Source organism: Amblyomma maculatum, chromosome 1 (assembly GCF_055883805.1).
Source record: "Amblyomma maculatum isolate TAMU_Amacu chromosome 1, ASM5588380v1, whole genome shotgun sequence".
In the NCBI taxonomy this organism is placed as follows: Eukaryota; Metazoa; Arthropoda; class Arachnida; order Ixodida; family Ixodidae; genus Amblyomma; species Amblyomma maculatum.
This window is the reverse complement of record NC_139344.1, coordinates 140,985,459-141,005,922: the sequence shown is the minus strand read 5'-3', so window position 1 is coordinate 141,005,922 and position 20,464 is coordinate 140,985,459. Positions and strand designations below refer to the sequence as shown.

General features: G+C 42.4%; 1 protein-coding gene across 10 annotated transcripts in view; it reads right to left on the bottom strand.

The window, feature by feature from the left end:
* The window catches only part of LOC146204174 (snake venom 5'-nucleotidase), a 69,217-nt gene extending 48,949 nt beyond the window's left edge, over positions 1–20,268 (bottom strand). For 3 of the 10 annotated variants that reach the window (XR_014703953.1, XM_084589121.1, XM_084589122.1), the window contains exons 1-8: positions 19,865–20,108; positions 16,228–16,468; positions 14,774–14,860; positions 6,554–6,693; positions 5,469–5,567; positions 5,097–5,222; positions 4,176–4,301; positions 964–1,129 (exon numbers count right to left, since the gene is read on the bottom strand). Coding sequence is in view for 9 of the 10 variants with exons in the window: in XM_084589121.1 (XP_084445247.1) it covers positions 964–1,129; positions 4,176–4,301; positions 5,097–5,222; positions 5,469–5,567; positions 6,554–6,693; positions 14,774–14,860; positions 16,228–16,468; positions 19,865–20,017 (1,138 nt within the window). In the remaining variant the exon portion in view is untranslated. The other 7 variants (XM_084589123.1, XM_084589124.1, XM_084589126.1 and 4 more) reach the window with 6 other exon arrangements.
* Positions 20,269–20,464: the final 196 nt, after the last annotated feature.

Sequence of the window (20,464 nt, the reverse complement as noted above, 5' to 3'; positions counted from 1 at the left end):
ATATTCTTTTGCCTGCGAATTGTTAAGAAAGGCGACAACGAGCCAGGCATGGCAGCTGCTACTTAGGACCCTCGAGGCAAGAAATCCTGACCGAAAAAGGTGGAGCGTTCAAGAATGGGGACGGTAAGACGCGACTTGAAGCAGTCATCACACAAGAGCCGGAAAGGAACACTGGATTGTTCGGCCGTCATTGACAGTGGTCAATGAGCAGAATATCAGAAACAAAAAGGTTCAAGTGGTTCCACACGGGTCGGTACCCTCAAGGCACCTGCGTGGGCATTCTCCTTCAGGGTAGCCGAGCGAAGGGAGAAAAGGATCGCTTCAGACTATGTTTCTCTCTCCTCTTGCCAACTGCGCTTGTCTGCCTCTTTGACACAGGCGTGCGCCCAGAACACGAGCCCCGGCAGACAGAGCACTTCTTGTGCCACCATCATTAACGCCACAGTGGCTTCCTCCTAGCCACCAGAAGGAACGCTTTCGTGAGAGTGCGTCACCAGGAGTGAGAGTGGATGCAAGTGCGTGATAGTGCAATGACCAAGACACTCCCTCAACTACGAGTCCGCCCTTCACCTAGGGAGCCTAGGGAGGTTCTTGTTCTCAGTTCTCGTACTTCGTTCCTTATCACTGTTCTTACTTAAGACTTCAAAAATGTAAATAAACGAAGTCTTTGTTCTTCAACCCCGTACCGTCCTCACTCGTCTCCTGGATGGAATGGGCACCAAATGCTGCACCTGGACCCCACATCTAACAAACTGTACATTAAGTTTAGCTTGTGAAAATTCGGTTCAGTCTGTGGTTTTAGGTAGCCAATAAATTCTATTGCTTTTTCTTTTCCTGATCTCTGTATGATAACGCATAATTACTGCGAAAGAAAAATATACCTTGAGCTACATATTTCTCACCAATGAACAAAGAAATACAAAAAGTCAGTTTTTACAATAAAATGCAAGGGGAAAACTTTACCTTTATATTTAGAGAGCAGCTCTCTCAGCTCTGGATCTTCAGCAAAGTCCGAAGTGACATTCACCTCCGCAACATCTACTACAACCCCTGATGCAGTAAATGTGAGGGTAATGCGTGAGAACTGACGAAAGTCTGTTCCACTTTTGATGATGTGTTTTCCATTCACCTGAGTTATAGGAGGAAGAAGAAACAAGAAAATGGAACTGAGTGGTGGCTTGCTGTTGAAGCAAAATACATGTGTAATATGCTATACTCACAGCGTGAATGAAAGATGTGAGCTGCTCTTTACAACATTTGAGGATTCTTCCTGCCATACGACTACAACATAATGCCCCCCCCCACAGCTTTCTCACAATTAAAATAACAGTTAGTAAAGCATCTGCTTCGCTTTGCAGGGTCAAATGTCTCTACGACTGCTTTGGACAGCTCCAGAATCTCTTGCTTTCAAATAAAGCTCAAAAAAAAAAAAAAGAAAAAGAAAACAACTGGCTAGTAACAAGCTCCAACTGTGGTCCTGGGATGAATCGGGTTAACATACACCTGCCCTCAGTGTAATGCCTTACAAACATTTTTCAGTGTTCAGTGCAAGTGGAATCTCGATAATTCGGCCTTCTTGGGAACAAAAGCAATGTTCATAGTATTATCCAAAAATTAGAATTATTGAATGGCTTCAGAAAACTGCCGCAAACAATTTGCATTACGGTAATTTCATTTAATGAAAGCCTGGACTAAAATTGTCTAGATTTGAGATCAAAACCAAACAACAATGAGAATTTTCCACAGTTCTGTCATGTGCTTTGGTTTGCGCACACTGTCTGGAATGTCGAAGAACTGTTCCAGAATCGTAAGTGCCTCCATGGCTCCTTTCGCAGTGCAACGCAGTTACAGTTGTAGCTCTTCCCAGTGAGGTTGTGTGGTGAAACCCGTGCAGGGAAGCTATGCTCAAAACGCGAAGGGTCAGCGTATGCACATGGATGCATGGCAAAAGCACGTGGATGTTACTGAAATATACGTAGGCATTAGAACAGCATGATACCCTCCAAAAATTAAACTAAAAGACCAGTGACGCACAAAGAAGTATCTGGAATGGCGCGACTGACTGATATACACGCTGGACGCCAGTAGCAGTATGACGTGAAGAAGCGAAACAAACTATGCAGCTGAACGTATTTTGGCAATGGGGACCTTCTGGTCAACGTTGCGCCTGCTATAGCGCGCACGCTCAAAGTGCGCAGCAACACTGCTCCACACAATTCGGGTTGAGGGAGGTCTATTTGGGCGATCGCTGGCTTCATGCGTAGAGCTTCGACGTGGCCTTCCGTTTGAATTAATCGGTATCAGGCCGCTGATGTCTGATCGCATTCGATGCCAGAGACAAATGAAAGTCGGCCGGGACCGCACTCTTAGTTCGAATTATCTGCACATCCGTATTAATGAGAGTCCAATTAGCGATTTTACTGTAATAGCCTAATGATGGACTGAAGCACAAAAATGTATATACCCTATACTTTGCTGTCACCATACTTTCATACCTATTCTCTCATGTGCGTTTCACTATTGGTCCAGGAGTCAAAACATTCCTCCCAACCACTGCTCTTATGTAGACTGCAGCCCTAAAACCTAACTCTACAATTATGAATCCAGTACAATCTCTACGAGACGAATCTCACGTAGTCACGAGAGCAGTCCTATTATCGGAAATTCCATATCCAAAACGAACCAAATTCATGCATCAGGAATGCATTAGCGCCGATCTATTTAACACAAAGGGGGGTGTATTTACAGCTGCGTGGCCACAGCTGACAACTCGCGGTGTGTACTGCAACTGCCAATAGCGACATCGGCAATGCGCTGGACGAGCCCACTCTTAACATAAGGGATATGCAGGCTACACGCAGCCACTCGCGGTGCATGCCACATGATCAGTGATGCATAAGCAGTGCTTCCGTAGCAGCGCAATAGAGTGTTTGAAATGTCCAAAAGATTGCACACAGCATGCAATGCACATCGGCCAGGGAGTTTCACAAATTTGTATCACTCTGAAAGGCGCAGTATCATCCACGCTCATATTATTACGATTCTACTGCGTATCCTTGCAGACAACGAAGCCGTGCTGGCTGCTTCACCAGAAGCTGTGGAGAGCTCAGCTGCAGACTCATAATATATGACCCACAAGAACTGTGGAGACCATTGTGGCACTGATCCTTGACACATCATAATCGGTAAATGTGTCAGAAAAACAGCTGCTTTTACGCTTCTCATTAAAAAGATGCGCACCACTGCATTTGCTATGCCCTTTTGAACATGACTTATAATGCTAAGTTGGATGCCCTCCATGCAGAGAGTGGCAGTCCTGAATTTTCAGCAGGACATGATCTTGAAGACCATGCCTGGCACATGTTTCTGGCATTTGAAGCATCAGTCAAGGCACACTATGAGAAGTGTGACATGTGTTTTATGTGCCCTGCCTTTCTGAATGCTTGGCACAAAAATCCATCACCTCTTAAATCCCGATTCATTGCACAGAAATGAAAGCCTGCTCCGACTAAATATTCCGATTCACTGAAATGCAAAAAGACTTCATCAGAAACGATGGAGCACATTGCTGACCACTAAGGATTTAGTTACTGTGATTAGCCTTCCAATAATGTGCATTTTGACAGCTTGTTATAAACATGCTTACATCTTGATTACCAATCAATGCTTACCAATCAATAAATACTGCGATGGTGGGCCAGCTTGAGAGCGTCACTTATGAGAAGCTGGGGACAAAATGGTGTATCGCCTTCAACAAAAAATTTTCCTGTGTACTGAATGTCCTCCGAGCGCAGGATATTCCCAGGACATGCAAGCTTTAGGGCAAAAATGGGTGCAATGTGCATGTCTGAAAAACATATCTTATTCTCCATAATAAGCAAATAAAATAAGACAGCTATTACAGGAATATAAATAGGCTTACCATTGCCACTCAGGGGAATCAAAAGAAAAGAAGTTTTCCCACCTTACATGACTATAGCCTCATTCCATGGCGCTCCGTGATAGCCTCTCGATGAATAAGTTACTGGCTATAATGACTGCAGCAGTTTTGCTACCCATACAGCTATCTACATATTGCCACACTAAGAATTAGATTCGTGGGGATTAGCAGCTACAAATACTATTAAAAAAGAATGCCTAAGCGACAACAACAAAGGATGCTACAAATGGCTCACCTTTTTCACTTCATACACGTGGTCGTGGCCTCCCAAGATAAGGTCCACTTCATCTACATTGGCAGCTAAGCGACAATCATTAGGGGTTCTCATGTGGGTTAACGCTATAACATAGTCTACGCCTTTCTGTGGGCAGAAAGTCGCAAGGAAGAAAAAAGACACACCCCAAAATTAATGTATGTTACATCGATTCTTCTGGCAAAGGAATTATTGCAATGTGTCAGTCCTTGCCAAAAGTATGCAGGCTGCTCTGTGCATGTTCACAGCAGACATCAAAGCCTAGCTACTGTGCTCCTGTAAGGCTTGTTCCTGCTCAAAAGCTGCAGTAAGCAAGAAGAACGCTTATTCTTACTAGGTTGCAGTTCTGAGTACAAAAGTGCTATGAAGGTGGTCAGTCACAACTGGTGGCCAGTCACAAAGCAGCCTACATGCTTCTTTGACAAAGGGTTTCATAAACACTGTAATGATGTGCATTAATACAACATTCAAGCAAGAGAAAAAGCCTGCTAATTGCCCATTATGGCTCTCAATGAGAACTGTAAATGGGGATATCTTATTACGTCACTGCAAACCAAAAATAAAATATAACCTAACGATTCACTGCCAAAACTTCCAGGCACTTTCCCACGCAGCATGCAGATGAGCACACACAAGGGTTTTCTCAAACACTTGGCCATGCTCGTCTTAAAGGCCAACTAAACTAAAAAAAATGAAGAAGAAAAACTTCAACACTAACAAACCCCGAGCCTAGCTTATCATATCTGGCACATCCGTGACCGACATCTACTGACAACTTGTGATATTTTGCCATGAACTAGCCTGAACTGTGGTGGGTCTGTGACTAAAAACAATGGCACCATTATCTTCAATTAAACAATGAAATTAAAACAAACAAAACCTGAAAGCAGAAAGATAGCATGCCTTTTGTTTTAGGAGCCTTGCTAGCCTTCGGCCTTCGGTTACAAAGTCTTTATACTCAACATCCTCGGGGTCAATAGTTGCAAGTGTTGCCAGCCACTCTTCTTCAACAAGTCCGATTAGGCCGATCTGCAGGAGAAAAATAGACTGACTAGACCCAATATACACATCAATAACTGGCACTGGATTCATCTAAAGTACAGATTGGAACAACAGGATGAACATGTGGAACTCATCTCCATAATGCGTGTTGTGCTCAAATCGATAAGACGGATTTTTAAGAACTGTTAATTGATCGCAGCGTAAAAACTTCATCCGTGTACCATCCCTAGTCTAACATGTTAAGATACCAATATCAATACCAATATCACTTACCACTGGCACTATAAGTATCTGTATTTTATTATCAACGTAACTTGAGATGTGGCACTGAATGTCTTGCTGTGGTAGCTTATTGGTTAAGGTGCTGAACTCCTGAAGTGAGAACAAGAATGCAGTTTCAATCCCGGCTGTGGCTGCCACTTTTTGATGGAGGCAAAAAAGCAAGGTGCCCGTGCACTAGTGATGTCCCAGGTGGTCAAAATTTCTGGAGCCCTTCACTACTATGTGCCTCATAGCCTGAGAAGCTTTCGCACATTAAACCTATAAACCAAACCAAACCATGGTCCTGATTAAAAATACAGCAATGCAGTGAAGTGTGCGGGAATTCAATATCACAGGAAAGTTCAGTGTGACCACTTGGAGATAATCCATTGAAAAGATGCCACAAATTGATAAATCTCATTGAAAGTATGTGTAATTTTAGTTTATACAGACTTCTTTATAAAGGAACACTTGTGGTTTGGTTTGGTTTATGGGGTTTAATGTACAAAAGCAAATCAAGCTATACTATATATAAAACTGTAGTGCAGGGCTCCAGACAATTTCTGTCACTGGGGATTTTTAATTCATTGACACTACATAGTACTACATGGCACCTTGCATTTCACCTCTGCTAAAATGCAGCCAGGACCGATTCAGAGTTCTCCATCACTCAATAGTCGAGTGCCCTAATCACCGAGCCACCGCAGCAGGGCTGAGGCATTTCTGTTAGATGAACTTTGATAAGATAAACAAATTTTCTGGTCCATTCAAGTTCGTCTAAACAGAAGCATTATTGATTAAAAACGTACCATGTTAAAAAAACTTATATGGCTTCAAGAGGAAGCAAAAAAAAAGAGCAGCACAAAAAATATATGTACAACAATAACACAAGCATCACGTGCATCTCAATATAGTAATAATATATACTGGTTAAAATATATATTTTGCATAGCCAAAAAAAAGATGTGAAGCTTTATCAGAGCACAGGCTGAACATTGATAAAGCTGCCACGGGAAGTAGAGGTGTAAGTTGGGCGATTAAAAATTCTTTTTTGGCAAATTCTGAGGACCAGAAAAATGGCAGAACAAATGACACACCTTCTTGCCAGACCGTTCCAAAATTTGAAATTCCTCGCCATCAGCCAGTAGTTTTCCAGTTTCATTGTCTATTACATTGGAAATCAGCCATGGAAACTTTGTCTGTTTTGCAAACTCTGTCAAGTTGTCAACACCAAAATCTGAAACAAAGTTCCAATCTCACTTAAAGGCTCGTACAATACCATAAAATGTAATGTAAGCCTCAAAAAGTATATATAAAAAACAAAACAGACAACAAGGTCAGCAATATACTTCTCTAATACCCAAATTTGCTGTCATAAATAGCACTCGTTCACACTGTTCTTTAAATGAATGCACATATTATATCAACAAAGAAGGTAGCCAAAATTTCAGTGTTGCTGCCTTTTGACTCTGAGCATACTTACTTTCACCTTTGGGAATTAGCAATAAATACAAATATTATAAAAACAGTGATGCTAATTTCAAAATACAATTTGGAGCTATGTTATTTTAGCTCAAAAATGTCCTACTTGAAGCATTTTTCCAGCCTGGAAACGCTAATTTAGGAGCAGTCTAAGGCACTTAAATTCCATTCAAGAGCCCTTCGAAGCAACAATGCACTCTGGAGCAAGAGGCTTTCTATTTTCCAAATCTCTCAGGCTGGCAAACAATGATGGAAAAGGAGTGTAATGAGAAGAGAGCTACACCATTTAGTTTGTCATTTACTGCAACAGAATAACACGCGAGGCCTTCAGTGCTAAATTTCACACTGTATAATTAAAAAGATACCTCTAGGAAATTCTAGGACTCTAATTCAAACTTCAAGGGGCCAGAGGCTTTTGTCTGAATCACCATATGTGCCCCTAAACATGATGCAAGACCAATGCAGTCTACTTTATAGATATAGCTGTACACACAAAGATTTTAGAACCTTTCTTCTATTCAAATGCTACAAATGAGCACAACATATATAAAATAATCATAGAAAACACTGATGTTTCTTCAACTAGCCATTCCTAACTGGACGTGCGATTAAAAAAGTTATCCACACAGCACTAGCAGCCCGAAAGAGTAAAACTACATTTAATAAGGCCTCATGAGACTGGGGCGAAAAAAAAGTCAAAATAATATATGAAGGCCGAATCACTGAATGATTTTTAAAAAAAAATAATAATAACAAATTTTAAGAAGTTCTGCACCACAGCAAATCTAATCGATGAAAAAAAAATAGGATATGGTGGCCGCCTTCTAAGTGAAAACAGTACAAAAATAATGTTTTTTCAAAATTCTGTCAACTGCATGCCAACTGTTAAGAATATCAAACCGAGCAACAAAATCCATTAAAGAAAAAAAAAAAAAGAAAAAAGACAACTGAACACGCAATTCGGAGCCCAAGGTAGTGTGCACGGCTAGGCTTGGCTCGCTGATGCGCTACCCACAGCCACCACTGCCATGGTCTAGTACAGAGAAGATCAGAAATCTAAACTATGCAGTGAAGGCTAAATCAATTGGGAGCGCTGCAAACCTGGCATGTGCGACTTCCTCAGCTGCCACTCTTCTGCGCACAGGAAGCGCTGCAGCAAGACGAAAAAGTTTGAATCGTGTGACTTAAAGGGAAGCCGCGGCACAAATTAAGCAAGTCTAAAATACACAGGAGAATACACCTGCTCAAACAAAATTATTTAATTTGTCCAAATTAACTAAAAGCATGAATTATCAAATTTTTAATCAGATCCATCGCCTTCACGATCCTTGCAAGCCGATCAAGTATTGATCGCGCCCTTGTGCTGGCTGCACCAATTCTGTATGAAGTGCGTACAAAGCCAGTACTAACCCTTCAAATCTTCAATATTTTTATACAAACGGTGGAGAGCTGGTATCATCATGTTGCACGCAATTAAACGTAACTTTGAATCGGTCGACTTATGCAAGGTGTAATTGTCCAGTCAGATTCAGACACGCAAGCCAGAGTGGCAGAGGACATCAAATGGCCTTCATCTCGATGCGTGCACTGCTCGTGTTCTTTAAATTAAAGAGGAAATGGCAGCAGCTTGTAATGCGCGGTGAAGCTTCACTGGACCAATGGTGCCTTCTGTATCAGAACAAAAACTACATTATGCAAGTCCGCGCAGCTGCAAGTGGGCTTCAACGAATGTTAACATTTGAAAACAGCAGCGACAACCAAGGTCACATCTCCCTGAACTTCCATCGTCTGGCGTCACTTATTTCGACAACGGTGAGTTTGGAACAGTTTGAAGCAATCTTTATCAAGATAGCGCAACATTTCTGGTTTGGCCCATTTGATGCAAGTGTGGTATCCCTGTCCATGTTACCTGCACTCACAGCTGCTTTGCTGAACCTTCAGTGCCCAATTTTAATTTAATGCACAACTAGCGCCTCCAATTATGTTCTCACCACACTAACAAAACGCATCGATACTGAACCAACCATAATAGGTTCTGAAAACTACAAGAAAATGGAGAATAATCCACTTTGCAAAGCCATTTTTTAGCACAGAAACTGTAAGGCTACAAAACTTCTAAAACAGCCATTATTCTAGCATGTTGACAAGACCAACGCCATGAGGTGTTTTTAGGTAGTGATCCACCAGTTACAAGCTGAGATGGGAATAAATAATTATGTGGGTAAAAAGCATTAACGTCTACCACTAGGGCATGGGTTTTCAAATGTTCTAGCATAAAGAAACCCGACCAGAGGGGCAACAAAAACAGCTGTCCTTGCACAAGAAAAGAATGCAATGAAAAACTCATGACCACATAATTACCCTTATCTGTTTAAAATGCAACAGCAAGTGCCTGTGTGCTCTTGCTTTTAGAAAGATTTGCCTAAGGATGAAAGTTAATCAAGACGATTAAATTTAAAGCGCGGCAACCACAAATTTTAACATGTGGGATGTTAGGCTGGAGCAATGGTGTATAGGTGCAACACTGTGGCCAGTGAAGCTGATCTGTTTGTGCCACCGTAGACTCAAACCCACTAGCGGCCATAAATTGTTATTTGTTTATTTAGCACTTGTTTAATGTAACTTGGGGATGTCAAATGACCAGTGATACCATCATCGTCTCTTGACCAATCGGCGAATTCGGTGACTGCATGTGACCTTATCTTGTCACGACGTGCTATCTCGATTGTGTTTTCTCTGCCTGCAGCTCCTTCACCGGTGATCGAGCAGCAGGCAGTGTAATCAGTGAGGTGGCACACGCTGTTATTGGCAGGCATCGCACATGCTGCCAAAAGCAGCCCGTTCAAGCACTCTAGACAGACCCATGCTGATGACTGTACTAAGGTAACCAAAATAAGCAGTCTGCAAACCATTGCACTTTTGCACAGCCTGGTTTGGAAACCCATAACAGAGAAGAAAGGTTTTTTTAACTAGTGAAAGCCAAATGACAAATTCACCACTTATGCATATGCACACTGTTATCTTTTTCCTCTGCCTTGCTAACCACAGATCTAAAGAAGTTAAACATGGGATATAAAACTGTTTTCAAGGAAAACAAAAGAAACAAAAAACATTCTACAGACCTCCAGCATTTTTGTTTGTTTTTCTTAAGGAAGCTGAAAGGTGTTCCTTGAAACTTTATCTAATAAAACACACTTTTTAAACTTTTCACCAATGGAACAAAAAACGTCGGGAATTTTTTAGGCCTACTCCAACACTGACTTCTGAACTCACAGATGTTAAAACGCTTCCAAACAGATATACAGTAGTGTTGTAACAAAATGGTCTAGAATGAAATAATGGATACAACAAAGAAACAGGACTCCCTCTTAGTTCCCACAGAAGCCTATGTTTTTGATACTGATTCTTATGAAGTGAAATTTTCCTAAACCAAGGCATAATGAAAGCCCAGAGAAAGCCACTGGCTACTAAGCACCGAGCATGTCAATCTGTAATGGTGCACAGCACTTCCATGTAAATTTGATGTGGCAAACAACAGTTCTTCTGCGGTCCAACTTCTCATTACCAGCGTGGTCTACTTCTCCCATTGCATATGCCCTTTAGTTATTACTTTTACAGAAACATAGCATGGCTGGAATTCTTTTTCAGTGGATTTGGTGTGCTTGATGGTATCGAAGTTCCGCTAGTTTCAGAAAGTCAAGCAGCCAAAAAACTAGGCTGTAAAATAATTTCCGCTGACTAGATACGGCCATCATCAAATCCCTTGGTCTGACGTGCATTCTTTACAAGGTGTCTGTTTTTGTAATGCAGAGAAGCATTGTAGCCTATGTGCACGTGTGAACCGTAGCAAAGCCAGCAAACGTAACAGTGGCCGCCCATAATAAGTTCAGCACTGAAAAATAATAATAATAAGAATCAGGCATAAATCTTTGGACTAGGTCTCTCACTACCTCTGAAGGCCCTGTTCCTCCAAGACCCATTCTCAAGGCCAACGGTCTCAAACTCACAGTGCTATGCGGGCCAGATCGAGAAAATTTCATCATTCATTGGACAAAAAAAATGACGTCGATAAAAAGAATAAATAAAAATAAATTAAAACTCCTTGTTCCCAGACCACATCATCCCATTCTTCATAGAAAATAAAAGCGGCGCATGCTCGATTCTGCCTAAATACCGGACCAGCACTACTTCAGGATGGCTTGAAGACAGCGACTGAAGGGGTACTGCAGTTAATAATTATCAGTCATATATATCTTCAAAAGAGAAGAATGCAGCCTTGGAAGATGAAAGAGAAGGCAGGTTGTCTGGCTCCTTGCTCTTGAAGGCAGCCGACGTCCATATGAAGTTCATGCAGATGAAGGAGCCAAAGCCTCCTGTTTCCACAACAAATATATACACCATCTGGGGATGAGACCTTTGAGTTGATCTTAGTTGTGAAATGGGCCTAGTGGTAGGGCAGACTCTTGAAGCTGGTGCGTGCTTTCGCAACGGAGACTGAAATATTTGGAGCTGGTAAGCAGCATCACCTATCTCCACGCACCGTATGCGGAGATGCGGTTCGCAGCCAGGACGTACTGAAGACCTCTGCTCTGGGCTCTGAAACTCATGCGGACAAGGAAAAATGAAGGTGTGTACTGGCAGGGCTGACATGTTCAGTTGGTGCACATATATTCAGTCATGATGTGGACAGTTGGCATGCGCTTTGAAGGTGCCTGCAACGCTCAGTAGTACTTGCGAGCGGACTAGAGGGAACGCTTCGTCAAATGCCACATAGGTGTAGTGTACAAGATCCCCCTGACATGTGGGAAGGCCTATGTGGGGCAGACAGGCCGATGCATCAATGAAAGGCTAAGGGAACATAGAAATTCGTGTGCCACATTGTCCGCTCCAGGACACCTGGCGACCCATTGCTCTCGTTGTAAAACTGAGGATGATCAACATGACTCGAGGGGTACCCCTTGTGTACCAAGGTTCACCGAAACCAAGGTGCTGGCTGGCGCAAAAGACACAGATTATCAAAGCATTCAAGATGATTTCGGGGGAAGAAGGGGAATGCGTGAGTGTTCCGTCAGTGGCACTCAGCAGGAGGGAGGTGATACTGCTTCATTCGAACAACATGACAAAAAGATAGACTCAATTTGTCATTATTTTTGTTTTATTTTCGCATTTCTTTCAAAATCTTTTGTCGTCTTCTTATTGTAACCCTACGTTTTTGTGATGCATTATTCTTCTTCGTATCACAAATAACAGCCAGTTGTTAGCGAGCGCATCATCGGTGTGAACGTCTTACTTTAATCTCTTGTGTGTGTGTGTGTGTTGTGTTTGTGTATAACTAGAAGAAATGGACATGGGCAGGACATGTAGTGCGAAGAGAGGATAACCGATGGTCACTGAGGGTAACAAACTGGAATCCAAGGGAAGGAAAGCGTAGCAGGGGGCGGCAGAAAGTTAGGTGGGCAGATGAGATTAAGAAGTTCGCAGGGGTCAAGTGGATGCAGCTAGCACAGAACCGGGTTAAGTGGAAAAATATGGGAGAGGCCTTCGCCCTGCAGTGGGTATAATCAGGCTGATGATGATGATGCAGTGCCAGAGGTCTACGGGGCCCACAACACACGCTGCTGACGCACTAAATGCTGGCTTTGATGCCCTCATTACGCACAATGGCAGGTAACCCTACTGGTATGCTGCTGTTGCAGCCAAGGTCTCATATTGCAATGACGCCACTCTTGCACCATATCTAAACTGCTCCAAATCAAAAAAGCTGCCATGCTGATAAAAATTTGGAAAATTCAGCCAACCTTCTCCAAATTCAATGCTTTCGAAATGGCTGTCTCAAAAATGTGACCACATGACCCGTTTCAAAAATGAAGGCAACAGAATTTCAGCGTTGTAATTTCCTTCTAACCCCTCAAAATTTTGTTTTTATTTGCAAGGAATAAACTTTGAACTTCAAAGAGAAAGAGTAATAATTCATACATGTACATCACAAACTATAAAATTGAACTTTAATGGAGAGTAGACACAATTTTTTGGTTCATGTTTTATTTTTTGTAACGATGCCTAAGACTTTACTGTATACAGATCACCATGTCATTTTCGCCTATGAGTGCTGAATAATTTATAATCGAATTTTTTTTCTCACCTGTTTCAGTTTCAACAGCCGAGCGATGGCTGTGACGTCACAGTCAAGTTTAGGTCATGTGAGGGATAAAAATGCAGCGATATAATCATTTTTGTGTCACTTCAATTCCCTACGACGGTAAAGCCAGCCTGCCTCAAGAACAGGAATTACTAAAGAATCAGCGATTATATCACTGTTTTTGCATGCCACGCATCAAGACATGATTTTGACGTCCCAATTATCTCTCTGCTGCTGAAACTGAAACTGGTGAGAAAAGAAAATTTAATTATAAATTATTTAGTGGTCGTAGGCGAAAACTGCATGCGGACCGATATACAGGCAGGACTTACGCATCTTTAACAAGAAGAGAAATGCCACCAAAGTTTGTTGCCTATAGTCCTTTAAAAGAGTTACATGTTGGGCTAGTTGGTGTTCTGACATCACGGAATATAATTAGGGCAAAACGACAGGATGACAGAAAGACAGGACAAACATGGGCGCCCGTGTTCGTCCTGTCGTTTCGTGCTACATACACACTTTTAGTTGGGCGCATGCAGTAAATGTGTGTACATATCGCTCCCTGCATTGCATGCGCTGCAAACGTCACGAAGACGGCACCTTTAGTTGGCTGTGCCGCAGCACCCGCCACAAGCAGTGTACACGGTGGTGCCATTTAATGACAATAGGTCAAAGCACATGCGCACTGTTTTGAAAAAAAAAAAAAAACTAAACTGTAATTACTGATGTGAAGAATAGTCGCAATATCAAACTTTTTTTACTACAAAGAGAAAAACTACACAAAGTGAAGCAAAATAAAAGCCACAAGCCAAAGTGACAAGAAGTTTGAGAATGGATGTCGTTGCTATGATGACCACGTACACAGCTTCCAAATAGGCTTAGCAGCTTGAAATTCGCAAAGCTATCTACAACACCAGGGATATTTGTAGCTTATACCTTGTCATGTGGGCAAGAGTGAGTGTAACAGAAGAGAATGCCACCATTTAGAGCGAGCTGTCACATCGGAGAAAGCAGCGGTGAGGTGTATACTTTCCGAAGCGGGTGGCCAGCGTGGCACCATATTGTCAACTCATCCCGCAACGCACGCAGCAACGGGCATACGCTGGGATTTGATGCATGCATGCACCCGCAAGACAGGCTGAATTACGTACAAAACTGCGCATGCACATTCATTACCCGCATCATCACTGCGTGCGCCCAACTAAAAGTGACTTGTGATGTAGAAAATTAAAAATTTCTGGAAAACCCAAATCCACATTACCTTCAATAAAAGGTTTTTGGGTTCTATAAAACTCGAAAATTCTGCTTTTTTACTTACAACTCATTTGAAGAAGAATTTTCCAGCTCAAGAAACAATAACATTACTTTTCACCCATATAACTGCCTCAAATCAGCGACAGTTCATACATATTGATACGGGGCAGAAGGCTAGCACAGGAAACACAGCAGGTGATGAGCAAGTGTTCACAGCACAGCAGAGCAGAACACAGCTAGTGTTCAGGCAAGCCCCAACGGTTTCTTCAGCTTCGTCGTCTTTCACTCTATTTTCTATCGTCGTCCTCTTCGGTGGCATACACGTAACATTATATTAAAATACCTTTACACATTGTCTTTATTACTGCTTAAAAAGTGTAAAACATAGCAACACAATTTAAACTTTACATAGCAATTTATGCTTAAAAAGTATAAAACTCACCAAAGTCGTGGTTCCCATATACAGCACAGTCAACTTTGCAGCAATTAAGGACGGGTATCATTTGCTCTCCTTTGGTGAATGTGCTCACTGCAAGTAAAAGCAAACATACTAAGTTCTCAGTGCTGTGCACTAAAAGGCTTAACTGTTGATAAATTAAAAAGCGGCCGTTTCCCCTATATGAATTCTATTGGGCATACATGCAAAGCACCTAGTTAGGTACAGGCACCCAGACTGGGGTGGCAAAGAGTGGGGGGAGGACGGAGGCTTCGCCACCCCCGTAGAATTTTGGATAATGTACATTTTCTTGTACACACTAGCAAAAAGTTAGTTTCGTCAACTATGAAACGCCCTTCAGGACTGCGAGTGAACTTTACACACTATGAATAATCTTGCCGATTATGTCACAGAAGTGAAAGAAAGACTGGCTAAACTGACTGTTGAAGATTGCAAACAATTCTCAGACATAATTATGATGCTTTATTTTTCTGAAGTCAAAGAGATTTGTGCAATCTTACTGCAAGATGTTCAGTTTTTGTACAAATTGCCAGCTACATTTAGCAGACACTTAGTAAGGAAAGTCCAACAGACTGACTCCCTTGGTATCACATCTCCATGTAAACCGTCTTGTCAGTGGTGTCACTAGGGTCACCTGCACCCGATGCGGAGGATAAATGAACAAGACAAAAGACTGCCAGTGGTCGTCACTTGGGAAAGGAGAGTGAACTACGCACACACAAAAAGAGGCGATGCAGGCGCGGCTGCCAACGGGTGTCATCTAACACGCTCCCGCGCAGGGGTTTCGAATGGGTAACGGATTAATGCTGGTGTTTCCAAGGGTACACGCACCTACCAGCCCAACGTTAAAATGGCGTGGAGTCTCTGGCATAAACTAAGGCATGTGTTTTCAAGCACTTCTCACAAAAAAAATAATTTGTTCCGAGAAGATCACACTTACCGGTCAGTGTCTCAGCGGCACCAATGTGTGCCTTTTCTCGTCTTTACACAATAATTCGTTTTACTCCCCACCCCTTCCTCCCTCTCACTGCCCAGCTGCACCCCCTGAGCGACGCCACTGCCTCTTGTTTCCCTTCCTCTGATGAAATTTCGATCACCCCATCCCCTAAGCATGACACATAAATCCGCCCCTCAAAAAGCTTGTTTGTAATGCACTAAAGCCAATGTAAGGCCACTATAGTAGTAGCAGATAATATATGCGAGCCATTTTAACAGAACTAAGACAACACACCATAGTCATGTTGGTCCCAGCTAAAAGAAACCGAAAGCAAAATTTTCATTAATCTGCATAGTTTAGACACAAATACCCCCAGCCCTCTATGTACAACAGATTTCACTCTATCAAAAATTCTGCACACACCCTTTCAGTTAGGCTATGTGAATGTGTTTCCATTAACTGATACTGCTATTTCAGCTTCCTCCAAGATGGGCCTACTTACTGATGGACGGAGCCAGCACATCCCCGCTGAAGAGGATCAAAGGATTCAGGTGGGCAAAGCTTTTGAGGGCAGTGCAAAAGCGGGTGGCCCCTCCAACAGGCTCACCATGCTGCTCTTCAACATTATAGCAGTCATTGAAGTGCAGCACAGTGACAACTTCACCTTCCTCCGGCATCCTGTCCCTCTGTTGACAGCTGCCTGAGCAGCTAGCACCAACCGGATGCCATCGCCACTCGAATACCTGAAGCATAAACTCGGAATTGGCTACCAGCCTTGCGGTTGCCAACAAAGCCAGCAATGTCCAAACCAGTAACATATAAACTCTGTCCCCTACCACAGATGAGCACTGCTAAGAAAAATTATATTTAAAGCATGCTCACCTCTTCATTTAATGTAAGCAGGAATAATGCATTTAACTGCAAAAAGTCGAGCAGCTCTTCATTAATACTGAAATGCTTCAGGGCTTTGGAGAAAAAAATGCTCAGTAATTACGTTTATTACCTTTCCCCTTTTAGCTCAATTACAAGACATCATGACACACTCCACTACTAATAGCTGCAGCTGTATATAAGGTGGCAAGCTCTAAACCTCTCTTTCATAGTCAAAACACGAAAATCTCCACCCTACTGTCTAAACATCAGGCACTTTCTAGTCATTTTCACACACAAGAAACAATTATTAGAGTTAACCACTTGGTCTTATTATTTTGCAAAGTCTGAACACCAATAAATGTCTACGGAGATGACTGATGTGCACAGAACTGTGCAAAATCTACTTACATGAAAGTGTGCTAGCTTTGGAAGAAATACTTCTGTTAATACCACTTCCACTGTTAGTACCACTATCGAAGTATCTTACGATTCTAACAAAAGAAGACAAATGAATTATTCATGCACTGTGCTTGCATGAATTGCAATTTGTATAACATTAACAAAATATTGTAAGCTGCCACTTAAGAAGAGCCTGAGCAGTTTGTTTTGCTTCCAAGTGATGTCTTACTGATGCTCATTTTTCCGACATCTTACTAATTTGTTTGCCTCAGATTTAAACAAGAACATTATTCAAATGTTCAAAGTGCTCATAATTAAACAGCTTCTAAAAGGTATAAGCAGAACCTTCCGGGATGTCTTGGTGGTGGTATTCATGAAGAAACAGGATTAGCTTTTCAGTGGCCCATTGGCATGTTACAAACACCACCAATATTTCCAAGGGCATCCTCAAGTACAAACGTCCTCATCTCAAAGAGAACATCCTCACGACCTTTAGTGTGCAGCATAATGTCCTCGGTTTGTATGCTACTGGATGGCAAGAAAAGAAAATTTCTTGGATGTCCTACAAACGTTCTCGAGCAAGGCATTATAATGAAATGAAGCTATCTTAGAGCAGAGGCTCTACTTCTCCCATGACAATCTTCAAGGTTCATGCTAAACATTTGACCTTGAACTCTTGTACTGTGCAGCAAACATCGTCGTCTTCATCTAGTTCCAACTGCAACACACTCTCGCTCTGAGCAGTGAAAATCCTCGTCTTTATAAAGTTCCATCTCCATTGTTCCTTTTTTTAACCCAGGTAAATGCGCCGTACACATAGGCCATCTGAGCGAGCGTAGACGAGGTCTGCAAATATAGTGTCGGGTGACTGGCAATGTGAAAAATGCACGTGGCACGGCGTAGGAGAAGCCATTCTCACTAAAGATAGAGAATGCGGCCAGGCTGCTGGGACCCCCAACCAATGAGAAGCCAGACTAGCCCGTTGCCGAGAAGCTTACCAAGTGCGGAAGCACACTAAGATTAAAGCGGCCTCAGCGACTGTAGCTACACACAATGGCCTACGCTCGTGAAACTTGGTTCAAGAATAGATGAGCCTCTACAATTTCTACCTTGTGCACGGTGGTTATCATTAGATAACTGGGCGGGTTATAATTACAATAAACTCGTGTGCAATAGTGACATGCTAAAGAGAACTATTACAACACGAGATAATGTGCTTTTGGTGCATATATTCAAATACACCTGCTCGTTACCCAGGACTTATCCCCTGCATGTTTCCAGTGTGATTGGAAAGTTACAATTTTCAAACTTGCCTCAGTGACTCAGCCACAGAGGTGGGTAAAACTGAAGCCCAGAGAGAGCAATAGCCAATATCGTTCTGTGAAAAGGCTGTGCTAACACAAGCTGGGCACAATGGTAGTGATCAAACTAGTCCTTCTTGATAAGCACTGCGAATCTTTTTCCTAACTTGTTTGCCAGAATCCAGAAATAAAAAAGTTGTTTGACAATTTTTGTCAATGCTGCCCATAACAATTAAGAAAATAAGTGTGCCAAATTATCACTCCTGAAAACAGGCCAAAAAGGTCTTCCTGGGTAAATATGGGGACTTCCCAAGTACATATTCAAACTGGACAAGACCAGGTGAGGGCTTGTTGATGACCATTACATGACATTTTCAGTATGATGCAAAGTTCTAATAAACATTATTAGGTCATACTCGGGATGTAGTTGTGTTGTCTAAGCAAATGCTTCAAATGAGTCACTTTATTGAATAAATGCATCTACCACCCTCCCAAAAGGCCAGTAACCTCTTTCCCTTCTCAACACCAGGTACTCACACCTGCAGCTTTGAACAACAACAAAAAAAAAAAAAAAAAAGATACTCGCGATAACGTTGCAAACACTGCTTGACAATGCTTATGGCCAATACCTTATCAGTATGCAAACAGAAGGCGCATGCATTGTGTGCGCAAGAAATAGAGGCAACTGGTTTGATTTGGTTTGGTTTGTGGGGTTTGTCCCAAAGCGACTCACACTATGAGACACGCCGTAGTGGAGGACTCCGGAAACTTCGACCACCTGGGGTTCTTTAACGTGCACCGACACCACACAGCACACGGACGCAACTACCTCTTCGTATGAATATAGTGTTCTGTATGCATACGTTCTAATGGCGTCAAATGAACGGGACACTTTAACTTTATGCTTGCGTGCTCTTCGAGAACAGTGACCCTGGACTATATACTTTTTATTTTTTTTCCCCCTCTAGCTATCTTCGTCTCGACGTTCACGTTTCAATGGCCCCACTCGGGTTTTAATTGACGCCGATAGTACACACCTGACCAGCTCCGTTACTATAAAAACCACAAACTGAAAACCCCATACCCGAAACGAAAACAAACCGAAACTGAGGAGGCCTTTGTGGGAAAGCACACAGCGAATGAATGAACTGGCACGAGTGAGTCAAGAGCAGAGTGCAAATAGAACGTTGCATATTACACGATTATGAAATGCGATGAGTAACGGAAACGCATCAGATTAACACAATAGCACACCATTTCAGGACGTCCCCTATGAATCAGCAATGCTGTGCGGTAACTTCCCTCTGTCACGGTGGGTGTAAATGTAAAACTGTTCAGAATCTACCTTAGCAGGGCGCAACTGCAAGCTCACAACAAATGATGCAACAAGCCAAAGCTGCGCTGCAAAAACAACATGCTACGGCTTCCCTGCTAAAAGCATAAGTGTTTTTAGACCTTCACGTTTGAACGACTGCCAACAGTTACGGCATAGGAATGACCTTGCCGTAGCCTCGGCATTATGGGCAGACTAAGCTATAATCAGAGCCAAAACACAAGCATAAGCACCTGATACTTCACGAAGACCAGTATATTACTGCACCGACTAAGCCGCTCAAGAATCGAGGTTGCGCAATGACAGTGTGTGACGGATGCGTTACCTGTGATTAGAGGCAAAATCAACGAAAGCCGCAAATTATGTCGCGAAAATGAGTACATCATTATGCTTAAAGGCAGCACACTCAACTATCACTGTCCAAAAGCATCGCTTATAGCGATATTCATTAAGATACTTGGATTTGCACTTCCTTCCACTTACCAACTGCCAAGCGCGGCTGGCTGTCAAGAATGTCGACAATCGTCGTTTCGTTTGTTTTACTTTCTTGCGTGCACTTCGTAACTTTGCTGGAAAACAGCAAACATATTTCGTATATGGAGGAGCTCAAAAATTTTACTTTATGCTATAAATTAAAGCTTGAACTATTAAACTTAGATATCAGCATATTTAAAAAAACAGCGTTATTTTAAAACGAAACCGAAACGGATGCGCACACAACTGATTTTTGTTTTGTCTCCCAAGCGACCCAAACAGACACAAAGCTCAAAGCACCCAAGGTATGAAGATGCGAAAGGGGCACACCGCTCGACCAACGATGGTTTTGTGTTATC